At 47.2% G+C, this 22932-nt stretch overlaps 1 protein-coding gene across 1 annotated transcript in view; it reads right to left on the reverse strand.

Moving 5' to 3' along the window:
• The window catches only part of fbn2b (fibrillin 2b), a 310225-nt gene that overhangs the window by 189897 nt on the left and 97396 nt on the right, over positions 1 to 22932 (reverse strand). Inside the window, exon 9 of the mRNA XM_038776744.1 lies at positions 2770 to 2922. Within this exon, the coding sequence (XP_038632672.1) occupies positions 2770 to 2922 (153 nt within the window). The remainder of the gene's footprint in view (positions 1 to 2769; positions 2923 to 22932) is intronic.

Here is a 22932-nt window from a genome sequence, read left to right on the forward strand (position 1 = left end):
TCCTTTCCTTTTTAAAAATTTGTTCATGGGATGTGGGGGTCACTGGCTGGGCCACCATTTATTGCCCATCCCTAAGGGAATTTAAGAGTCAACCACATTGTTGTGGATCTGGAGTTACATGCAGGCCAGACCAGGTAAGGATGACAGATTTTATCCCCCAAAAGGGCCTTAGTGAACCAGATGGCATTTTACAACAATCGTTTCTCAGACTACTACCAGCAAGTTCCACATTCTGAGTAAAGACGTTTCTCCTGAATTCTCAATTGGAACTATTCATGGCTATTTTACAGGATCCCTACTTTTAGGTACTCCCACAAGTGGAAGCAACGTCTTTCTATCTACCCTACTGAATCTCTTCCTATCTTAAAAGCTCTACTAGATCACCCCTCAGCCTGACCTAGAGCCCGAGGCCAGAATTTTCATCCCCCCCTCCCGTGGCATGTTTTCCCATGACAAAGGCAGCTTGCCACTGGCCGCTGTTGGGATCTTCCAGTCCCACCTACGGCATTATTGCATGGTTTGCCCTTCCCGTTGCCAAGGAACCTGTCGTGAGAGGTTGCCTTTGGCAGGACTGGAAGATCCATTGGCGAGAAAGACGGGAAGATCCCACCCCTAGTCTGTTCAATATTTTCTGATGCGCATAATCTCCCGGTTCTGGTGTCATGTTTATAAATATTGGGTCTCAGGCCTCAAGTAAATGAGACCAGCTGGTAGCAGATATCTGCTGGAAAGCCCCAGAGAGCTTGTTAGTGAAGATATTTCAAAGTCCAATAATGGCCACATTCAGGGCAACCTACTTTTCCATAATGGGTGTCAAACATGCGTTAGGTCCCATTTTTACATATAAAAAAAGGCCGAGCACCCACTTCAGGTGCAGGGTTTAGACACCTTCTTATTTTGACAATACCAATCTGGTGGATGATGCACTTTAAATTCAAGAAGTTGTTGTTCTACAAACTAACCACCAGAGACTTAGGTACAGGTCAAGATTATTTATTCAAGATTCAAGTATGCAGGGAGAGCACTATCTCAGTCAGATCCCTGAAACAGCACTCTCCGCTAATACAGCACTCTGCCAAGTTACAGATTTCCACTATATTTATACATTGTTAGTCACGTACACAGAACTTTGTTTGAATTCTAATCTTGTCTACATATAGGTTTACATTAAACCTTTCACCCGGAGCATAGCTCGTTATCTCCTAGCTAAAGACTACCTGTCTTTCCCTATCTTCCCAGAGGTTGCACTTAACCTGCTCTGACATAATATCTGTCCTTCTAACAGTGAACAACCAACGTCTTGCTGGAGAGTTCTGCTGTTTCAGGTCCTTAGGGTGTGTAAGCTTCACTGGTGTATGAGCATTTGACTAGCAAGGCTGACTTTTACTAAATCTATCCATTTCCTCAAAAAGATGACATGGACTTCCTGCCCACCATACTGAAGGTTTAGATGCTCAATGTTTTAAAATAATAAATTTAGAGTACCCAATTCTTTTCTTTCCAATTAAGGTGCAATTTAGCATGGCCAATTTACCTGCCCTGCACATCTTTTGGGTTGTGAGGGCGAGACCCATGCAGACACGGGGAGAATGTGCAAACTCCACAAGGGCAGTGACCCAGGGCCGGGATCAAACCTGGGTCCTCGCGCCATGAGGCAGCAGTGCTAACCACAGCTCCACCGTGCCACCCTTAGATGCCCAATTTTTAATAAATATATTTAGAGTACCCAATTCATTTTTTCCATTTAGAACTTAGAACTTAGAACAGTACAGCACAGAACAGGCCCTTCGGCCCTCAATGGTGCCGAGCAATGATCACTCTACTCAAACCCACGTATCCACCCTATACCCGTAACCCAACAACCCCCCCCTTAACCTTACTTTTTTTTAGGACACTACGGTCAATTTAGCATGGCCAATCCACCTAACCCGCACATCTTTGGACTGTGGGAGGAAACCGGAGCACCCAGAGGAAACCCACGCACACACGGGGAGGACGTGCAGACTCCGCACAGTCAGTGACCCAGCCGGGAATCGAACCTGGGACCCTGGAGCTGTGAAGCATTTATGCTAACCACCATGCTACCGTGCTCCCCTAAGCACGGCTCCCGTTTAAGGGGCAATTTATTGTGGCCAATCAACCTATCCTGCACATTTTTGGGTTGTGGGGGCAAAACCCACGCAAACACGGGGAGAATGTGCAAACTCTGCACGGACAGTGACCTTGAGCCGGGATCGAACCTGGGGCCTCGGCGCCGTGAGGCAGCTATGCTAACCACTGCGCCACCGTGCTGCCCCTAGATGCCAAATTAACATTTGTGCAGAAACAGCCAATCATCCTAACGCTACCCACCCTAACACAGAGGATGGGTAGCGTCAGGATGGTCGGTACTGGTTTCTTTCACACAAAAACAATTCATTCAGATTAACTGTTTGACTGTTTGATTCAGTCTGCATGTTTTGCTTGATAATAGTTATTTGTTTTTTGAGTGAAACAGAAGTTTGTGCCAATCAGGATGTTGCCCACCCCGAAGACTTTCCAAGACCCGTGAGCCAATTTTGCTCTCCATACATGAGCCAGTGCAAAGAAAAATGAATTAAATATATTCAGTAACCAGCAGAGTGTCAACAGTGTTTAGCATCCTGCCTCACTTTTATGCCAATCACAAAGGCATGTCCTTTGGAAAGGTCAAAGCATGACCTTTGCTTTGCTCTGGTGCTCAGTGTAGCCTTGTGTACTTGCCGAGCTGCTTGTGCAAGGTTCACTTACCAGACCCCCTGACAGGACACATTTCTGGAGTGCGTCCTGCCGACCAGCAACGGCCAGAGTCACAGCAGCACTGCATCTTAGTATAATGTCCGTGGAGGTCTCCCGCACACCGACCACTCAGCAGACTGGAGAAGCAGGTACCAGATCGCTGGTCTGCAAAAGAAAAAGGAGATGTACTTAGTCAGGGCTAAACCATTCAAAGGCTTCCTTTTACAATGGATTATTATGAACCCCAGTCAAGAGAACAGATTGCTTTTTTTTAAATAATCACGACACGGTGGTATTTTTCTCTCACACAGTTTCATCAGTTCTGAGATTTTTAAAGGAATTCTTGTGCTTAACTGTCTGTGATTAAAAGAATCTCCTGGTTTTTATTCCAATTTAATAAATAATTCTTCCCTCTTTAAATCTCTATTCACAGTGTGCAGTTTTGTCCCTGTTCTCTTTGAATCTATTTATAGCACAAACGAATGCCACAGATCCTACCTTCCGAAAGGTATTTACAAATCCTACTGAATTCTTCATCTCCTAATTATTAGTCATTCGGAATTGCTAAACTACTTCCTGCAAGTGACTTTTCTTCATGTGTGAACCTTGACTGAGTATTCGCAAGCTGATCAACCATGGAAGTTGCGACAATCAACCCTTTAATCTGACCTCACCCAGCACCCTTACTTGCTCGTTTCTAGTGGAGGTCACTGGATAGTGATCAGAAGTAGGATGCTCGCTGGGTTTCTGCTCCTTGAACTAAGGGTTATCAAGGTCAATTGTAAAATCAATACCGTCACCCACCCAGCACCCTCATGGAAAAACTGACCCTGGGATCTTCTTGGCTATAAGTCTCAGCCGCTGACTGAGTAAATACTAAGCCCTGGGAACATGGTTCTCTTATGTTTGTCTTACGAATGCAAAACATTGCAAGTGCCTGAAATCTGATCTGAAAACGTAACATGATGGAAACAGTCAGCAGGTCAAGCTTGGTTCCTGACCATCTGAAATGTGTTTTCTCTCCATGGATGCTGCCTGATCTGCTGAGTATTTCCAGCATTTTCTGTTTTTATTTTATCTCCTTTCTTTCTGGTTTAATTTACAACGATGTTCTATATTTCCTGCCTATATCCCATTGAACATTATATCCCTTGACAAGATGCCCCAATTTCCTAATCTCTCCACTCCGTACAGTTTGAGGTTCTCAGATATTTCCCAGCTCATTCCTGTTATGTATTTGCATCAATTCTTATTAGCTCTAGTGAAGCTCTGTTATATCAGGGGCTGGTTTAGAACAATGGGCTTGTGATGCAGAACAAGGCCAACAGCGCGGGTTCAATTCCCGTATCAGCCTCCCCAAACAGGCGCTGGAATGTGGCGACGAGGGGCTTTTCACAGTAACCTCATTGAAGCCTACTTGTGACAATAAGCTATTATTATTATTATTATTATTATTATTAATGTATTCATTGGAAGTGGCATTATAAGTCCTTGCACAGGATACAGAGAGAGAACAGCTATGTAAGAAATAACACATTATAAATAAAGCTCTGTTGTTTTAAATCTCTGTGCTCCCTAGTAACACACCTCCAAAACACAACATAAAAACTGCGACAAGGTCTACGAACGTTCACTAACTAGCCACCCGTGAAGAAGAAATTTACTGAGAAAAGTTGGAAAAAAACGTTCGCAAGGAAAACCTATCAACCGGCATGACGTGCTACGGAGATGAGTAACGACAATCTGCCTGTAGAACAAATTTTACAGCTGTCTGTGATAAATACGAGGCTGAAGCTCAGGTTGTTGCCTTGTGTGTGAGAATATCAAGGTAGCTGCTGAAAATGCAGTTGCAAAGTGTGCACACAGAAAATCTCTAATTGTAGAAAAATGGCAGGAGATCTCGGCATCATGGGAGCCTTTGATGAAAATGTGGAGTTCCTATACTGAGCATTTTGACTATTTTGTGCAGGCAAACAAAATAGCTGAAGATATTATGGTGCCCACTTTCCTGAGCATGATGAGGAGGAAAAACATTTAATCTCTTCCGTAGTTTAGTACAGCCCGAGAAGCCAGACATTAAGACGTACAAGCAAATTGTACATATTTAGCAAGCACATTTTTCATTGAAACCCTTTGTGATTGCAGAGCGCTTTAGATTCCATGAAAGAAAAAAAGAAGAACATAAGAACCAAGAGCAGGAGTAGGCCATCTGGCCCTTCGAGCCTGCTCCGCCATTCAATGAGATCATGGCTGATCTTTTGTGGACTTGGCTTCACTTTCCCGCCCGAACACCATAAACGTTTATTCCTTTATTCTTCAAAAAACTATCTATCTTTATCTTGAAAACATTTAATGAAGGAGCCTGAACTGCTTCACTGGGCAGGGAATTCCATAGATTAACCCTTTGGGTGAAGAAGTTCCTCCTGAACCAAGTCCCAAATCTACTTCCCCTTATTTTGAGGCTATGTCCCCTAGTTCTGCTTTCACCCGCCAGTGGAAACAACCTCCCCGCATCTATCCTATCTATTCCCTGCATAATTTTATATTTTTCTCTAAGATCCCACCACATCCTTCTAAATTCCAACGAGTACAGTCTCAGTCTATTCAACCTCTCCTCGTAATCCAGCCCCCTCAACTCTGGGATTAGCCTAGTGAATCTCCTCTGCACACCCTCCAGTGCCAGTATGTCCTTTCTCAAGTAAGGAGACCAAAACTGAACACAATACTCCAGGTGTGGCCTCACTAACACCTTATACAGTTGCAGCATAACCTCCCTACTCTTAAACTCTATCCGTTAGCAATGAAGAACAAAACTCCATTCACCTTCTTAATCACCTGTTGCACCTGTAAACCACCTTTTTGCTACTCATGCACTAGCACACCCAGGTCTCTCTGCACAGCAGCATGTTTTATTATTTTATCATTTAAATAATAATCCCGTTTGCTGTTATTCCTACCAAAATGGATAACCTCACATTTGTCAACATTGTATTCTATCTGCCAGACCCTAGCCCATTCACTTAAACTATCCAAATCCCTCTGCAGACTTCCAGTATCCTCTGCACTTTTTGCTTTACCACTCAACTTAGTGTCGTCTGCAAACTTGGACACATTGCCCTTGGTCCCCAACTCTAAATCATCTATGTAAATTGTCAACAATTGTGGGCCCAACACTGATCCCTGAGGGACACCACTAGCTACTGATTGCCAACCAGAGAAACACCCATTAATCCCCATTCTTTGCTTTCTATTATTTAACCAATCCTCTATCCATGCTACTACTTTACCCTTAATGCCATGCATCATTATCTTATGCAGCAACCTTTTGTGTGGCACCTTGTCAAAAGCTTTCTGGAAATTCAGATATACCACATCCACTGGCTCCCCGTTGTCTCCCGAACTGGTAATGTCCTCAAAACATTCCACTAAATTAGTTAGGGCCGACCTGCCCTCTATGAACCCATGCTGCGTCTGTCTAATGGGACAATTTCCATCCAGATGCCTCGCTCTTTCTTCCTTAATGATAGATTCCATTATCTTCCCTACTACCGAAGTTAAGCTCACTGGCCTATAATTACCTGCTCTCTGCCGACCTCCTTTTTTAAACAGTGGTGTCACGTTTGCTAATTTCCAATCCGCTGGGACCATCCCAGAGTCTAGTGAATTTTGGTAAATCATCACTAGTGCATTTTCAATTTCCCTAGCCATCTCTTTTAGTACCCTGGGATGCATTCCATCAGGGCCAGGAGACTTGTCTAACTTTAGCCCCATTACCTTACCCATCACTACCTCCTTCGTGATAACAATCATCTCAAGGTCCTCACCTGTCATAGCCTCATTTCCATCAGTCACTGGCATGTTATTTGTGTCTTCCACTGTGAAGACCAACCCAAAAAACCTGTTCAGTTCCTCAGCTGTTTCCTCATCTCCCATTATTATATCTCCCTCCTGATCCTCTAAAGGACAATATTTACCTTAGCCACTCTTTTTTGTTTTATATATTTGTAGAAACTTTTACTATCTGTTTTTATATTCTAAGCAAGTTTAATATCATAATCTATCTTATTCTTCTTTATATCTTTTTAGTAGTTTTCTGTTGCCCCCAAAAGATTTCCCAATCCTCTCGTCTCCCACTAATCTTTGCCACTCTGTATGCGTTTTCCTTCAATTTGATACTCTCCCTTTTTTCCTTAGATATCCACGGTCGATTTTCCTTCTTTCTACCGTCCTTCCTTTTTCTTGGTATAAATTTTTTAAAAATAAATTTAGAATACCCAATCATTTTATTTTCAATTAAGGGGCAATTTAGCGTGGCCAATCCACCTAACCTGCGCATCTTTGCGTTGTAGGGGTGAAACCCACGCAGACATGGGGAGAATGTGCAAACTCCACACGGACAGTGACTCAGGGCCGGGATTCAAACTCGGGTCCTAGCGCCGCAGTCCCAGTGCTAACCACTGCAACGCATGCCGCCCCCTTTGTGGGTATAAACCTTTGCTGAGCATGGCGAAAAATCGCATGGCAGGTTCTCCACTGTTCCTCAACTGTTTCACCATAAAGTCTTTGCTCCCAGTCTACCTTAGCCAGCTCTTCTCTCATCCCATTGTAATCTCCTTTGTTTAAGCACGAAACACTAGTGTTTGATTTTACCTTCTCACCCTCCATCTGTATTTTAAATTCCACCATATTGTGGAAAGGGGGAGTCAATTGCGCAATTTGTGGCTGTGCTTAAAATACTTGCAGAATATCGTGAGATTGGAGATATGCTGACTGACACTATTTGGGGCAGATTGGTTTGTGGTCTACGCACCAAAGCGATACAGAAATGTTTGCTCATTGAGAGTAATTTTACTCTCCAGAAGGCTATGGAAATCACTATTTTAATGGATTTGGCTACAAAGGAATCTCAGCAACTGAGTTTATGTACTTGAATACACAAAACGGCTTCTGAATTGACACCTAAGATTCTCGAGATTCGTACATGTTACCGATGTGCAAAGTCAGGGCATTCTGCTGTTGAATGTTGATGTAAAGGCATGGTCCATCAAAACTGTTGAAATAAAGAACACAGAGCATGCCTGCAGGACAGGAAGAAAATGCAAGCTCGAAGTAAGAATAAACCAAGGCAGCATGCAACAAAATAAAAGGAGGAATATCCATGCTGTACAAAAGGGTCAAGGAAATAAAAGTGACTCACAGTCAGAGAAGGAATTATCACTGAGTGAGCTAACCATTGCAGGTACTACACACCAATACTAGGTCACTTCATTGCTGGATGGACAACCAGTAAGGGTGGAAGTTGGCACTGGGGCAGCAGTTTTGTTGGTGCCAGAGATTGTCTATAAGGAGAAACTTAAACATATTCCGTTAAGGCCGTCAAGGATAGTGCTGAAGACATGCACAGGAAAAGGGGTTCCACTGAGGGGCTGAATTGAAGTAGCTGTGCAACTTTCTGCGCAAACAGCAGATTTGTCTCTTCATGCAGTAAAGAGAAAGTATCTCGTGTTAATGGGTTGAGCATGGCTGGAGAAGATTCACCTGAACTGGGCCGAAGTCAACATGATAACCAATGGCAAATCCGGCCTTGCATTATTAGTGTCACAAGTAGGCTTACATTAACACTGCAATGAAGTTACTATGAAAATCCCCTGGTCGCCACGCTCCGGCGCCTGTTCGGGTAAACTGAGGGAGAATTCAGAATGTTCAATTCACTTAACAGCACGTCTTTCGGGACTTGTGGGAGAAAACCGGAGCACCCAGAGGAAACCCACGCAGACACGGGGAGAACGTGCAGACTCCACACAGACAGTAACCCAGGCCGGGAATCGAAACCGGGTCCCTGGCGCTGTGAAGCGACAGTGCTAACCACTGTGCTACTGTGCTGTCCAAAGAAGCGCACTGCTGTGTTCAATGGTGGATTAGGGAGCATGGAGATTATTACAGTTAAACTGAAAATAAAATCTGGAAGCCAAGCAACATGTTTGAAGGCAAGGTCTGTACCCTATTACAGTGTTTTTCAAATTTTTGTTCCGGGGACCCATTTTTACCAACCGGCCAACCTGCGCGACCCACACCGGCCGACCTTCGGGACCCAACCAGGCCGACCTTTGCGACCCTCCTCCTGATCTCCCGGGTGTACTACAAATACCTCGCTCTTGCCTAAATTTAACTTATAGCCCGAGAAGCCCCCAAATTCCGCTAACAGCTCCATCACCCCCGGCATTCCCCCTTCTGGATCCGCCACATACAACAGCAGGTCGTCCGCATACAGCGATACCCGATGTTCCTCCTCACCCCGCACCAGACCCCTCCATCTCCCTGACTCCCTCAACGCCATAGCCAGAGGTTCAATTGCCAGTGCAAAGAGCAAGGGGGACAGGGGGCACCCCTGCCTGGTCCCACGGTAGAGCCTAAAGCACTCCAATCTCCTTCCATTTGTAACTATACTCGCCATCGGAGCCGCGTAGAGCAGCCTCACCCATTTGATGAATCCCTCCCCAAATCCAAACCGCTCCAGCACCTCCCACAGGTACCCCCACTCAACTCTATCAAATGCTTTCTCTGCGTCCTGTGCCACCACTATCTCCGCCTCCCCCTCCACTGCCGGCATCATGATAACATTTAGCAGTCTCCGCACATTCGTGTTGAGCTGCCGTCCCTTGACAAATCCTGTCTGATCCTCGTGTATCACCCCTGGCACACAGTCCTCTATCCTGGTGGCCAGGATCTTCGCCAGCAACTTAGCGTCAACATTGAGGAGCGAGATAGGCCTGTATGATCCACACTGCAAGGGGTCCTTATCCCAGTTTAGGTTCAGAGAGATCAGTGCCCGCGACATTGTCGGGGGCAAAGCCCCCCCCCCCACGCCTCATTGAAGGCTCGCACCAACAGGGGGCCCACCAGATCCGCATACTTTTTATAAAATTCCACTGGGAACCCGTCCGGCCCCGGGGCCTTACCCGACTGCATTTGCCCAATCCCCCTGACTAGCTCCTCCAACTCTATCGGCGCCCCCAGCCCCTCTACCAGCTCCTCTTGAACCCTTGGGAAACAGCCTGTTCATGAAGCTCTCCATCCCCCCTCTCCCCATCGGAGGTTCCGACCGGTACAGTTCCTCATAGAAATCCCTAAAGACCCCATTTATTTCTGTCCCCTTCTGCACTGCATTCCCACCCCCATCCGTCACTCCACCAATTTCCCTAGCCGCATCTCGCCTACGGAGCTGATGCGCCAACATCCTGCTCGCCTTCTCCCCATACTCATATACTGCGCCCTGCGCCCTCCTCCACTGTGTCGCCGCCTTTCTGGTGGTCAACAAGTCAAATTTGGCCTGCAAACTGCACCGTTCCCCCAGCAACCCCTCCTCCGGTGCCACCGCGTATCTCCTGTCCACATCCAGGAACTCCCCCACCAGTCTCTTCCTCTCCTTCCTCTCCCTCCTTTCCCTATGGGCCCGGATGGAGATCAGCTCCCCCCGGATCACTGCTTTCAGAGCCTCCCAGACCATCCCCACCTGGACCTCCCCCGTGTCATTGGTATCAAGATCTTCTCCGGACCCTTCTACACACCTCCTCATCAGCCAGCATCCCCACATCCAGGCGCCAGAGCGGGTGCTGGTCCCGCGCCTCCCCCATCTCCAGATCAACCCAGTGCGGAGCATGGTCTGAAATCGCTATGGCAGAATACTCGGCATCCTGCACCCTCGGGATCAATCCCCTGCTCAGGACAAAAAAATCTATTCGGGAATAAACCCTATGGACATGGGAGAAAAAGGAATACTCCCGCGCTCTCGGTCTCCCAAACCTCCAGGGATCCACCCCTCCCATCTGGTCCATGAATCCCCTCAGCACCTTGGCCGCAACCGGTCTCCTACCCGTCCTTGAACTGGACCGGTCCAGTGGGGGATCCAGCACTGTGTTAAAGTCTCCCCCCATAATCAGGCCCCCTGCCTCCAGGTCCGGAATGCGGCCCAACAAGTGCCTCATGAAGCCAGCATCATCCCAATTCGGGGCATATACATTAACCAGCACCACCTTCTCTCCCTGCAGCCTACCCTTCACCATAATATATCTGCCCTCCTTGTCCGACACTACTTCAGCCGCCTCGAGCGCCACCCTCTTCCCCACCAGAATCGCCACCCCCCCCGGTTCTTCGCGTCCAATCCTCAGTGAAAAACCTGCCCCACCCACCCCTTCCTCAGACGAACCTGGTCCACCACCTTCAAGTGGGTCTCCTGGAGCATAACCACGTCCGCCTTCAACCCCTTCAGCTGAGAAAATACCCTGGTTCGCTTAACCGGCCCATTCAGCCCCCTCACATTCCAGGTAATCAGCCGGATCAGAGGGCAACCCCCCCCCCCCCCCCCCCCCCCCCCGCCCCCCTCCCCCGCCGACTAGCCATAGCTTATCGACTGCTCGCCCCAGGCCAGCTCGCCCCGCCCGACCCGTTCCCCATGGCGATAACGCCTCTCCTCAACCCCCGGCCCACACCAGCTCCTTCCTGGCCATTCCAGCAGCAACCCGGTATCCCCCCCCCCCCCCCCCCCCCCCCACCAAGGCTAGGACCCCTCCTAGCCGCGACGCACCCTCCATGGTACTTCCGTGAGTCAGCTGACTTCTGCTGACCCCGGCAGCTCCCGCCAAAACCCATCCCCTCCCGGCATGGGGTCATCCTCCTCTTGCCACACCTCCTTGGCACCGCTTCAGCGCGGGAAAGAAAACCAGTAGAGGCCACGCCCCTACCGCCAGCTCCGCCCCCCTGGCCCGTGGCGCGGGAAACCAGAGGAAAGCCCGCGCTTTCACACTGCCACACCCCACCCTTCTGACGCAGCTCCCCAAAATCCAGTTTCACCCCAACCCCCAGCCCCGTACAGAAGAGAACATATAAAATACAAACCCCCAACATTCCCCACCTCCACACCCAAAAGATAGACCCACCCGGAAACAGAGCAAAAAGAAAACCAGCATACAAAACACACATGTCAAAGTTGAAGAACAGCAACAGCGAAAACAGCAACGGCCATAGTGTTTCCCCAGACCCTAGTTCGAGTCCAGCTTTTTCGCCTGTACAAAGGCCCACGCCTCCTCCGGGGACTTGAAGTAGTGGTGCCGGTCCTTGTATGTCACCCACAGGCGCGCAGACTGCAGCATTCCAAATCTGACCTGCTTGGCATGCAGCACCTCCTTCATCCGGTTGAACCCGGTCCGCCGCTTAGCCACCTCCGCACTCCAGTCCTGGTAGATTCTCACTACCGAATTCTCCCACTTGCTGCTCCTCTCTTTCTTGGCCCAGCGCAGCACACACTCCCGGTTGCTGAATCAATGGAACCGCACCAGCACCGCCCTCGGGGGCTCATTTGCCTTAGGCCTCCTGGCCAGCACTCTGTGAGCTCCCTCAAGCTCCAGGGGTAAATGGAAGGACCCCGCCCCCATCAACGAGCTCAACATTGTGGTCACATACGCCGGGAGATCCGACCCCTCCAGCCCCTCCACCAGGCTCAGGATCCTCAAATTCTTTCGCCTCGTGCGAACGTCCAGCTCCTCCAAGCGGTCTTGCCACTTTTTGTGAAGTGCCTCGTGCAACTCCACTTTCCCCACGAGGACCACGGCCTCCTCCTCCCTCTCAGTGGCCTGCTGCTGCAACTCCCAAATGGACGCCTCCTGGGCCGCCTGGGTCCCAAGCAGCTTGTTGGTAGTCGCATTCAGGGAGTCCAGCAGCTCAGCCTTCAGCTCCGCAAAACAGCGCAGAAGCGAGGCCTGCTGCTCCTGCGCCCACTTCCACCAGTCCTCGGGTGTTCCGCCGGCCGCCATTTTGTCCTTCTTCCCCCGCTTTCCTTGGGGAGCTGCTGCAGCTTTTCCCTTTGCCCCACTCCGGGTGAGCACCATAAATTATGGGGAATGCTCCTCTAGACACCTTCCCCCACCGGGATTCGTCGAAACAGCACCGTTTGGGGCCATCAAATCGGCCCAAAAGTCCTTAAGTAGCGGGAGCTGCCGAACATGCGGCTTAGCTCCGCATAGCCGCAATCGGAAGTCAGCTCCTGCATTACTAATGATGATAGGACAACTACGTCCCCCGTTTGATCCAATGAAACTTCCGAAAACAAAAGATACTGTACAACAGCAAGTCCAAATGGAACAGCAGGAAAGCAAGGCAAAGCATTGCATTTTCCACCAAAGACAAAGTGTTTTGGCTCTGGATTACCCCACAGGGGAGAAATAGGTTCCTGCCACAATCCTTGCATTGGCTGGACCTGTCTCTTATACTGTCCAGACCAGAGATGACGTTATCTGGAGTAGTCATGTAGACAGGTTGCTGGCTCAAAGATTGAACTGAGGGCCTACGGGAAATCTGGATTCAACCCTACAAAGTCACGAATTAACCCCTCCTGCAACCCCGACACGAACAGACACTTTTGAGGAAAGCAACACCTCACCTTCTGATCAGATACAGGGACAACCTCCAGCTCCTGTGCTGATGCCGGTGAAACCAAACACTGATGGCGTTAGTGCAAAGACGGAAAAGCCAGAGGTTACCACCAGTGCGAAGGAGAAGACGCAATGGGTTCGCTGTCAACTATTCAGAGTGCGAAAGCTTCCAGACTGTCTGACCTATTGACTATTGTTCACGTTGAATTTGTTTTGAACCTGTTGGGGACGTTTAATTTAAGGGGGGGAGGAAAGGCTATGCATTTGCATTAATTCTTATTAGCTCCAGTGAAGGTCTGTTGTATTAATGTACTCCCTGGAAGTGATGTCATAAGTCCTCGCACGGGAAACAGACGGAGACAAGCAGCCATGTAAGAGATAACACACTGCAAATGAAGCTTTGAACTTTTAAACCTCAGTGCTCCCGAGTATCACACCTCCAAAAAGCAAGAATTTTTAGATACTAAACATGACTTTCATTTATTTCAAAAATACCTTTCACTAATGTACCTCCTATTTGTGCCTGTCGAACCTAAATGTCTAGTTGTAAATCATCACACAATACAATGCCAGGAAATATTCCCCCTCCCCCCCCCCCCCATTCAGTGTGCTGGGGTCCTGAGTTCAATTGCGCCTGACAAACGACTCTTTGTAAACTGTCTTGGATTAATTTACTCCAGATGGGAAAACAGGAAAACACATCAAAATTTCTGCTTTGCCATTTCACAGCTATGATTAACCTCTGCAATGTTCCCATAATTTTGTCGAGTTTTCCGAGCTGCCCTGAGAACTTCCAAGAATATTTCAAACAATTAATTTCATTTTCTTGCGTCCTTTTGGGCTTCGACTATCCCCTAATTCATAAATTATCACATCTGGAACTGTGCCACTTTGAACCCTCTCCAACTTACAAACAAATGAGTTTGCACAGTGAGAATTGGCAGGACCACTGTAGTGTCCCCTTTCCTGAGCGGAAAAAGGGACTATCGGCAAGCAGCTCCATTTTCTCAGTTTTCTACTAAATCAGCTGTGCCGATTCTTAAACCTTGAGATGCAACTGTACATACATTCTTGTTACACAAATAAAACTGTATGAACATAAATGTGTCAAGATGCACATACCTGTACACATGTGGCAATCCATGCACACCTGGAACTGCATATATGTATCTAAGGTCAACTATGACTTGATGTACATGCTTGTAAGCATGTAACTTAAACATGTGACCACAAGTATATATGTATGTAATATCTGCATGTATAATAATAATAATCGTTATTGTCACAAGTAGGCTTACATTAACACTTCAATGAAGTTACTGTGAAACGCCCCTAGTTGCCACATTCCGGCGCCTGTTCAGAGGGAGAATTCAGAATGTCCAAATTACCTAACAGCACGTCTTTTGAGACTTGTGGGAGGAAATCGGAGCACCCGGAGGAAACCCACGCAGACAGGGGGAGAACGTGTAGACTCCACACAGACAGTGACACAAGCCGGGAATCGAACCTGGGACTGTGGAGCTATGAAGCAACAGTGCTACCCACTGTGCTACCGTGCTGCTCATATATGTATATATGACTACATGTATAAGTCAGATGTGATAGATATGAACATAAATGCGACTATACAGAGCTATAAGCATATGTGACTGTGTGTACATACAAATATTCAGCTGTTTGTACATGTCTATATACATGCCTGTATACACATGTGGCTCGAGGGACATGCCAATACACAAGTGACTGTATGTTTAATTCAGTACATGTGTGCAACAGAATGCATATACAACTGCACATACTTACCACAGTGAGTGACAATGGACTAACAGAAAAAGTGAACAACTAAATGTGAGACTAAATATAGCTAGATGCATAATTGTAGGAGAAGTTATTATTTATTACAACAGGTCAGATGGTAAGTGGTGAATGTATGCATGTAGAGCTATGCATGTATCAATGTGTATGTGTGTATGTATATGTCACATAGTAATGAATGGAATGACTAGAGAATGAGGTTTAACTGAAAGCAGGCTATAAACAATATTCTCGATTAACAATAACAGACTGATGTATTGGGCAGAAGGTTAGGCTGCAATGACATTTAAATGTTTTTACAGAGTTGGCCACATTTAATCTGTATGTGGATTATGAATGAATTTGTTTTTATTGTGCAAAATATCACGTTTGTCTATTGTTGGGGACTCACAAATCACCTGAGGGCGTTTTGACAGTGAACCCCATCCCATAACACAGGCTCCACAGTGAATCTGAGGGTTTTTTTGGAGTCTATTTGCTTCCATTGTTTGAGTACTGCTTTAATCATTGTGACTGGGTGAACTGAAATTTTTTTTCATCATATATTGTTTTTAATTTAGAGTGCCCAATTCTTTTTATTCCCAATTAAGGAGCAATTTAGCGTGGCCAATCCACTTACCCTGCACATCTTAGGGTTGTGGGGGTGAGACCCACGCAGACACAGGGAGAATGTGCAAACTCCACACAGACAGTGACCCGGGACCGGGTCCTCAGCACCGTGAGATAGCAGTGCGAACCAGAATAATATTTCATTGAAGGTTTCATATTTAACAAACACAAACTGAACTACAACGCAACAGCTGTAAAAATTATTCGAACATGGTACAATTGACACATTATCAGCACAAAAATGAGAAATATAGAAAAATACCCAACAAGAGCTACATCCAAGGTTCCCCCCCCCCTCTAATACCACCCATAAGCCCTCCCTCCCCCCACAACAGCTGATAGTAATTAACTCTTTGAAGTGAAGGATAAATGGCTGCCACCTCAGGTAGAATCCTTCCACTGACTCCCTGGTGGTGTACTTGATATTCTCCAGATATAAAACGTCCATAAGGCCATCCAACTAGGCCGAGGCACTCGGCGGAGGGATGCTCCCCATCCCAGCAGAACTCGCCTTCGAGAACTCCCCCAGTGAGGCATCCGCCCTCACCCCGGTCCATGGTCCCAGCAAGTCCGACACCCGTAAAATGGCCACCAATGGCAAGGCTCCAGATCAATGTTAAGAACCGCTGACATGGTGCTAAAGAAGGAGACCCAAAAGCTCATCATCTTTGGACAAGACCAGAGCCTGTGGGTATGGTTGGCAGGCCCACGAGAACACCGCTCGCACCTGTTCCCCACTCCATCAAAGAACCCACTCACTCTACTTTTGGTCAGATGAGCTCTATGAACCACCTCGAGTTGGATGAGGCTGAGCTGTGTGCAGGATGAAGGGAAATTACCCGTCAGAGGGCCTTATTCCACACATCCTCATTTAAGATCGGTCCCAACTCCTCCTCCCATTTCGTCTTCACCCGATCAAGCAAGAAAATTCCAGTGAGTTGGTCCAGTAATAGACTTTCAAAATCTTCCCCCCCCCCCCCCCCAAATTGAACTGAAATTGTGAAGGACATATGTAAGTGGGAGGAGAAAGCACGAAGAACTGACACAACAGTAATAAAGCGAATGTGCAAGGTTAGGGCGGGTTGGTGGGGAATTTTTGTTGGGGTGTTGTTTATGTAAGCCATGTTGGCTGGTTTTGGGGTGTGTGGTTGTCCATTGTGTTAAAATTTATCATATAAGTGCCTCAGTAAAATATTTTTCAAAAAAGGTAAAGCGAATGTGTCAGTACGGCTTTTCCTTCTGATTTTCTCCTCTTGCTGCTCCGTACCAATTACTTCCGAAGACTTTTTACTGTAGCTTTTTGTGGGGCTCTTCCTAATTTGTACTTCAATCATCTTTTAATTCTACCCAGCTCATTCTCCTGGGCTTTTAAATTAGCTTTTAGGTTTGAAGTCATTTACCTGACAGTTTACGTATTAGATTTCCTGGTACTGTCCGTGTATTCAAAGTAAGCATTTGCAAACTGCACACCTTCCTGTGAGAAAACCTGACGATGAAAGATCTCCAACTGGAAAGACATCTCGCAGAAATATAGGAGAAATTCTAACACTGCCCAAAACTAAATGATACTGGATAAACTGGCCCAGAAATCCCACACATTCTCTGGATGGGGTGGAAGTGTGCATGGGGTGGAGTTTCCTCCACTGCTGGGCACTCAATCCCAATTCCTGCAGGTGGAGTTATTCAAGTATTTCTGAATCGGATCCCGTCCGAAAGTGGTCACCGGGAGGCTCAAAACGGGCTGAGGATAATAAAAGAAAACATTGTTCGTTTTTAAAAGCTTCTCTCTGCCAGATTGGAAAACCAGGTGAATAATTTATCAAGAACTCGTTGACTCTGTAGAACATGGGGATGAAATCCTGTTTTTAACACTTGCTTGAACCCACTGATATACAGACCAGAGGACGCTGACGGAACGTTTATGTATTCAGCAAGAACACAATTAATAATAATCTTATAATAATAATCTTTATTGTCACAAGTAGGTTTACATTTAACACTGCAATGAAGTTACTGTGAAAAGCCCCAAGTCCCCACATTCCGCCGCCTGTTTGGGTAGACGGAGGGAGAATTCAGAATGTCCAATTCACCCAACAAGTACGTCTTTCGGGTCCTGTGGGAGGAAACGGGAGCACCCGGAGGAAACCCACGCATTCATGGGGAGAACGTGCAGACTCCGCACAGACAGTGACCCAAGCCGGGAATCGAACCTGGGACCCTGACGCTGTGAAGCAACTGTGCTAACCACAGTGCAATTAAAAGCCCAAGGCAACACAGGGCATGGAGGTTCACTGCTGCCTGTGAATAAATAATTGTATTTATATAGCAACTTTCACATTCTCAGACATCACAGCCAATCAGTATACACAGAGGACAGAGATAGATCAGTATCTGCCGTGTATACACAGAGGACAGTGACAGCTCAGTACCATCCGTGTATACACAGAGGACAATAATAGCTCAGTACCATCCGTGTATACACAGAGGACAGAGATAGATCAGTATCAGCCGTGTATACACAGGGGACAGAGATAGCTCAGTATCAGCCGTGTATACAGAGAGGACAGTGATAGCTCAGTATCAGCCGTGTATACACAGAGGGCAGTGACAGCTCAGTATCAGCCGTGTATACACAGAGGACAGTGACAGCTCAGTTTCAGCCGTGTATACAGAGAGGACAGAGCTAGCTCAATATCAGCCGTGTATACACAGAAGACAGGGACAGCTCAGTATCTGCCGTGTATACACAGAGGACAGAGATAGCTCAGTATCAGCCGTGTATACACAGAGGGCAGTGATAGCTCAGTATCAGCCGTGTATACACAGAGGACAGGGATACCTCAGTATCAGCCGTGTATACACAGAGGACAGGGATAGCTCAGTATCAGCCGTGTATACACAGAGGACAGAGATAGCTCAGTATCAGCCGTGTATACACAGAGGACAGGGATAGCTCAGTATCAGCCGTGTATACACAGAGGACAGGGATAGCTCAGTATCAGCCGTGTATACACAGAGGACAGGGATAGCTCAGTATCAGCCGTGTATACACAGAGGACAGTGACAGCTCAGTATCAGCCGTGTATACACAGAGGACAGTGACAGCTCAGTACCATCCGTGTGTACACAGAGGACAGGGATAGCTCAATATCAGCCGTGTATTCACAGAGGACAGTGACAGCTCAGTATCAGCCGTGTATACACAGAAGACAGGGATAGCTCAGTATCAGCCGTGTATTCACAGAGGACAGTGACAGCTCAGTATCAGCCGTGTATACACAGAGGACAGTGATAGCTCAGTATCAGCCGTGTATACACAGAGGACAATAATAGCTCAGTACCATCCGTGTGTACACAGAGGACAGGGATAGCTCAGTATCAGCCGTGTATACACAGAGGACAGGGACAGCTCAGTATCAGCCGTGTATACACAGGGGACAGAGATAGCTCAGTATCAGCCGTGTATACACAGGGGACAGGGATAGCTCAGTATCAGCCGTGTATACACAGAGGTCAGTGATAGCCCAGTATCTGCCGTGTATACAGAGAGGACAGAGATAGCTCAGTATCAGCCGTGTATACACAGAGGACAGGGATAGCTCAGTATCAGCCGTGTATACACAGAGGACAGGGATAGCTCAGTATCAGCCGTGTATACACAGAGGACAGGGATAGCTCAGTATCAGCCGTGTGTACACAGAGGACAGGGATAGCTCAATATCAGCCGTGTATACACAGAACACAGTGACACCTCAGTATCAGCCGTGTATACACAGAGGACAGTGATAGCTCAGTATCAGCCGTGTATACACAGAGGACAGAGATAGCTCAGTATCAGCCGTGTATACACAGAGGACAGGGATAGCTCAGTATCAGCCGTGTATACACAGAGGACAGAGATAGCTCAGTATCAGCCGTGTATACAGAGAGGACAGAGATAGCTCAATATCAGCTGTGTATACACAGAACACACGGACAGCTCAGTATCAGCCGTGTATACACAGAGGACAGTGATAGATCAGTATCAGCCGTGTATACACAGAGGACAGGGACAGCTCAGTATCTGCCGTGTATACACAGAGGACAGGGATAGCTCAGTATCAGCCGTGTATACACAGAGGACAGGGATAGCTCAGTATCAGCCGTGTATACACAGAGGTCAGAGATAGCTCAGTATCAGCCGTGTATACACAGAGGGCAGTGATAGCTCAGTATCAGCCGTGTATACACAGAGGACAGGGATAGCTCAGTATCAGCCGTGTATACACAGAGGACAGTGATAGCTCAGTATCAGCCGTGTATACACAGAGGACAGGGATAGCTCAGTATCAGCCGTGTATACACAGAGGACAGGGATAGCTCAGTATCAGCCGTGTATACACAGAGGACAGGGATAGCTCAGTATCAGCCGTGTATACACAGAGGTCAGGGATAGCTCAGTATCAGCCGTGTATACACAGAGGGCAATGATAGCTCAGTATCAGCCGTGTATACACAGAGGACAGTGATAGCTCAGTATCAGCCGTGTATACACAGAGGACAGTGATAGCTCAGTATCAGCCGTGTATACACAGAGGACAAAGATAGCTCAGTATCAGCCGTGTATACACAGAGGGCAATGATAGCTCAGTATCAGCCGTGTATACACAGAGGGCAGGGATAGCTCAATATCAGCCGTGTATACACAGAGGACAGGGATAGCTCAGTATCAGCCGTGTATACACAGAGGGCAGTGACAGCTCAGTATCAGCCGTGTATACACAGAGGGCAGAGATAGCTCAGTATCAGCCATGTATACACAGAGGGCAGTGACAGCTCAGTATCAGCCGTGTATACACAGAGGGCAGGGATAGCTCAGTATCAGCCGTGTATACACAGAGGACAGGGATAGCTCAGTATCAGCCGTGTATACACAGAGGGCAGAGATAGCTCAGTATCAGCCGTGTATACACAGAGGACAGGGATAGCTCAGTATCAGCCATGTATACACAGAGGACAGTGATAGCTCAGTATCAGCCCTGTATACACAGAGGACGGTGATAGCTCAGTATCTACCGTGTATACACAGAGGACAGGGATAGGTCAGTATCAGCCGTGTATACACAGAGGACAGGGATAGGTCAGTATCAGCCGTGTATACGCAGAGGACAGTGATAGCTCAGTATCAGCCGTGTATACGCAGAGGACAGTGATAGCTCAGTATCAGCCGTGTATACACAGAGTACAGAGACAGCTCAATATCAGCCGTGTATACACAGAGGACAGGGATAGCTCAGTATCAGCCGTGAAGACACAGAGGACAGTGACAGCTCAGTTTTAGCCGTGTATACACAGAGGACAGTGATAGCTCAGTATCTGCCGTGTATACACAGAGGGCAGTGATAGCTCAGTACCAGCCGTGTATACACAGAGGACAGGGATAGCTCAGTATCAGCCGTGTATACACAGAGGGCAGTGACAGCTCAGTATCAGCCGTGTATACACAGAAGACAGGGATAGCTCAGTATCAGCCGTGTATACACAGAGGACAGGGATAGCTCAGTATCAGCCGTGTATACACAGAGGACAGTGATAGCTCAGTATCTGCCGTGTATACACAGAGGGCAGTGATAGCTCAGTACCAGCCGTGTATACACAGAGGACAGGGATAGCTCAGTATCAGCCGTGTATACACAGAGGGCAGTGACAGCTCAGTATCAGCCGTGTATACACAGAAGACAGGGATAGCTCAGTATCAGCCGTGTATACACAGAGGACAGGGATAGCTCAGTATCAGCCGTGTATACACAGAGGACAGTGATAGCTCAGTATCAGCCGTGTATACACAGAGGACAGAGATAGCTCAGTATCAGCCGTGTATACACAGAGGACAGTGATAGCTCAGTATCAGCCGTGTATACACAGAGGACAGAGATAGCTCAGTATCAGCCGTGTATACACAGAGGACAGGGATAGCTCAGTTTCAGCCGTGTATACACAGAGGACAGGGATAGCAAGTATCAGCCGTGTATGCACAGGAGGACAGTGACAGCACAGTGTGAGCCGTGTATACACAGAGGACAATGATAGCTCAGTATCAGCCGTGTATACACAGAGGACAGGGATAGCTCAGTATCAGCCGTGTATACACAGAGGACAGGGATAGCAAGTATCAGCCGTGTATACACAGGAGGACAGTGACAGCACAGTGTGAGCCGTGTATACACAGAGGACAATGATAGCTCAGTTTCAGCCATGTATACACAGAGGACAGGGATAGCAAGTATCAGCCGTGTATACACAGGAGGACAGTGACAGCACAGTGTGAGCCGTGTATACACAGAGGACAATGATAGCTCAGTTTCAGCCATGTATACACAGAGGACAGGGATAGCAAGTATCAGCCGTGTATACACAGGAGGACAGTGACAGCACAGTGTGAGCCGTGTATACACAGAGGACAATGATAGCTCAGTATCAGCCGTGTATAAACAGAGGACAGAGATAGCTCAGTATCAGCCGTGTATACACAGAGGACAGGGATAGCTCAGTATCAGCCGTGTATACACAGAGGACAGGGATAGCTCAGTATCAGCCGTGTATACACAGAGGACAGGGATAGCTCAGTATCAGCCGTGTATACACAGAGGACAGGGATAGCTCAGTATCAGCCGTGTATACACAGAGGACAGGGATAGCTCAGTATCAGCCGTGTATACACAGAGGACAGGGATAACTCAGTATGACCGCTTCAAGGTATAAAGGTAGCCGGCAGAGGGGTTACTTGTGCATGATAATACTATTATTCATCTGATGTTATATATTTGACCCACAGTTAATGTTAATAAATCATTTCTAGCTTTATCTACAAGGGTTCTTGTAATATGAAATGAAATGAATATAAATCAGGCCATCCAACAAGAACATTACAAGCTCCATCTAGACTGAGGACTGTCGACAGGATATTTAAACTCAGCGATGCCAACGTCAAGCTTGATGCTATCCTCCCGGAGACACATTCTTGCTGCAATCACAATTTGGGTTGGATTCACAGTTAAGGCCAATGTGATCTGTTGTAATCCTCTCAATGAGGAGAACACTCAAAATTATGGAGTGTCCTCATTGAAATAACATTCTCTTATTTATTACTCATTTTGACAGGTTGCCCCGGATTAAATCAAAGTTCTGCTTTATTGCGTGAGAGCTTCCTTCACGTTCACACTTGTCACTCCTGTTCCGGGTGATCAATTCCCAATATTTGGAGAGATGTGACGATGGACGATTCACAATTCCCTCTACTGCCAGCTTCCCAATATCCTTCAGGTTGTCTTTCCGGTTTCTGATA

This window comes from Scyliorhinus canicula, chromosome 18, assembly GCF_902713615.1.
Source record: "Scyliorhinus canicula chromosome 18, sScyCan1.1, whole genome shotgun sequence".
In the NCBI taxonomy this organism is placed as follows: domain Eukaryota; kingdom Metazoa; phylum Chordata; class Chondrichthyes; order Carcharhiniformes; family Scyliorhinidae; genus Scyliorhinus; species Scyliorhinus canicula.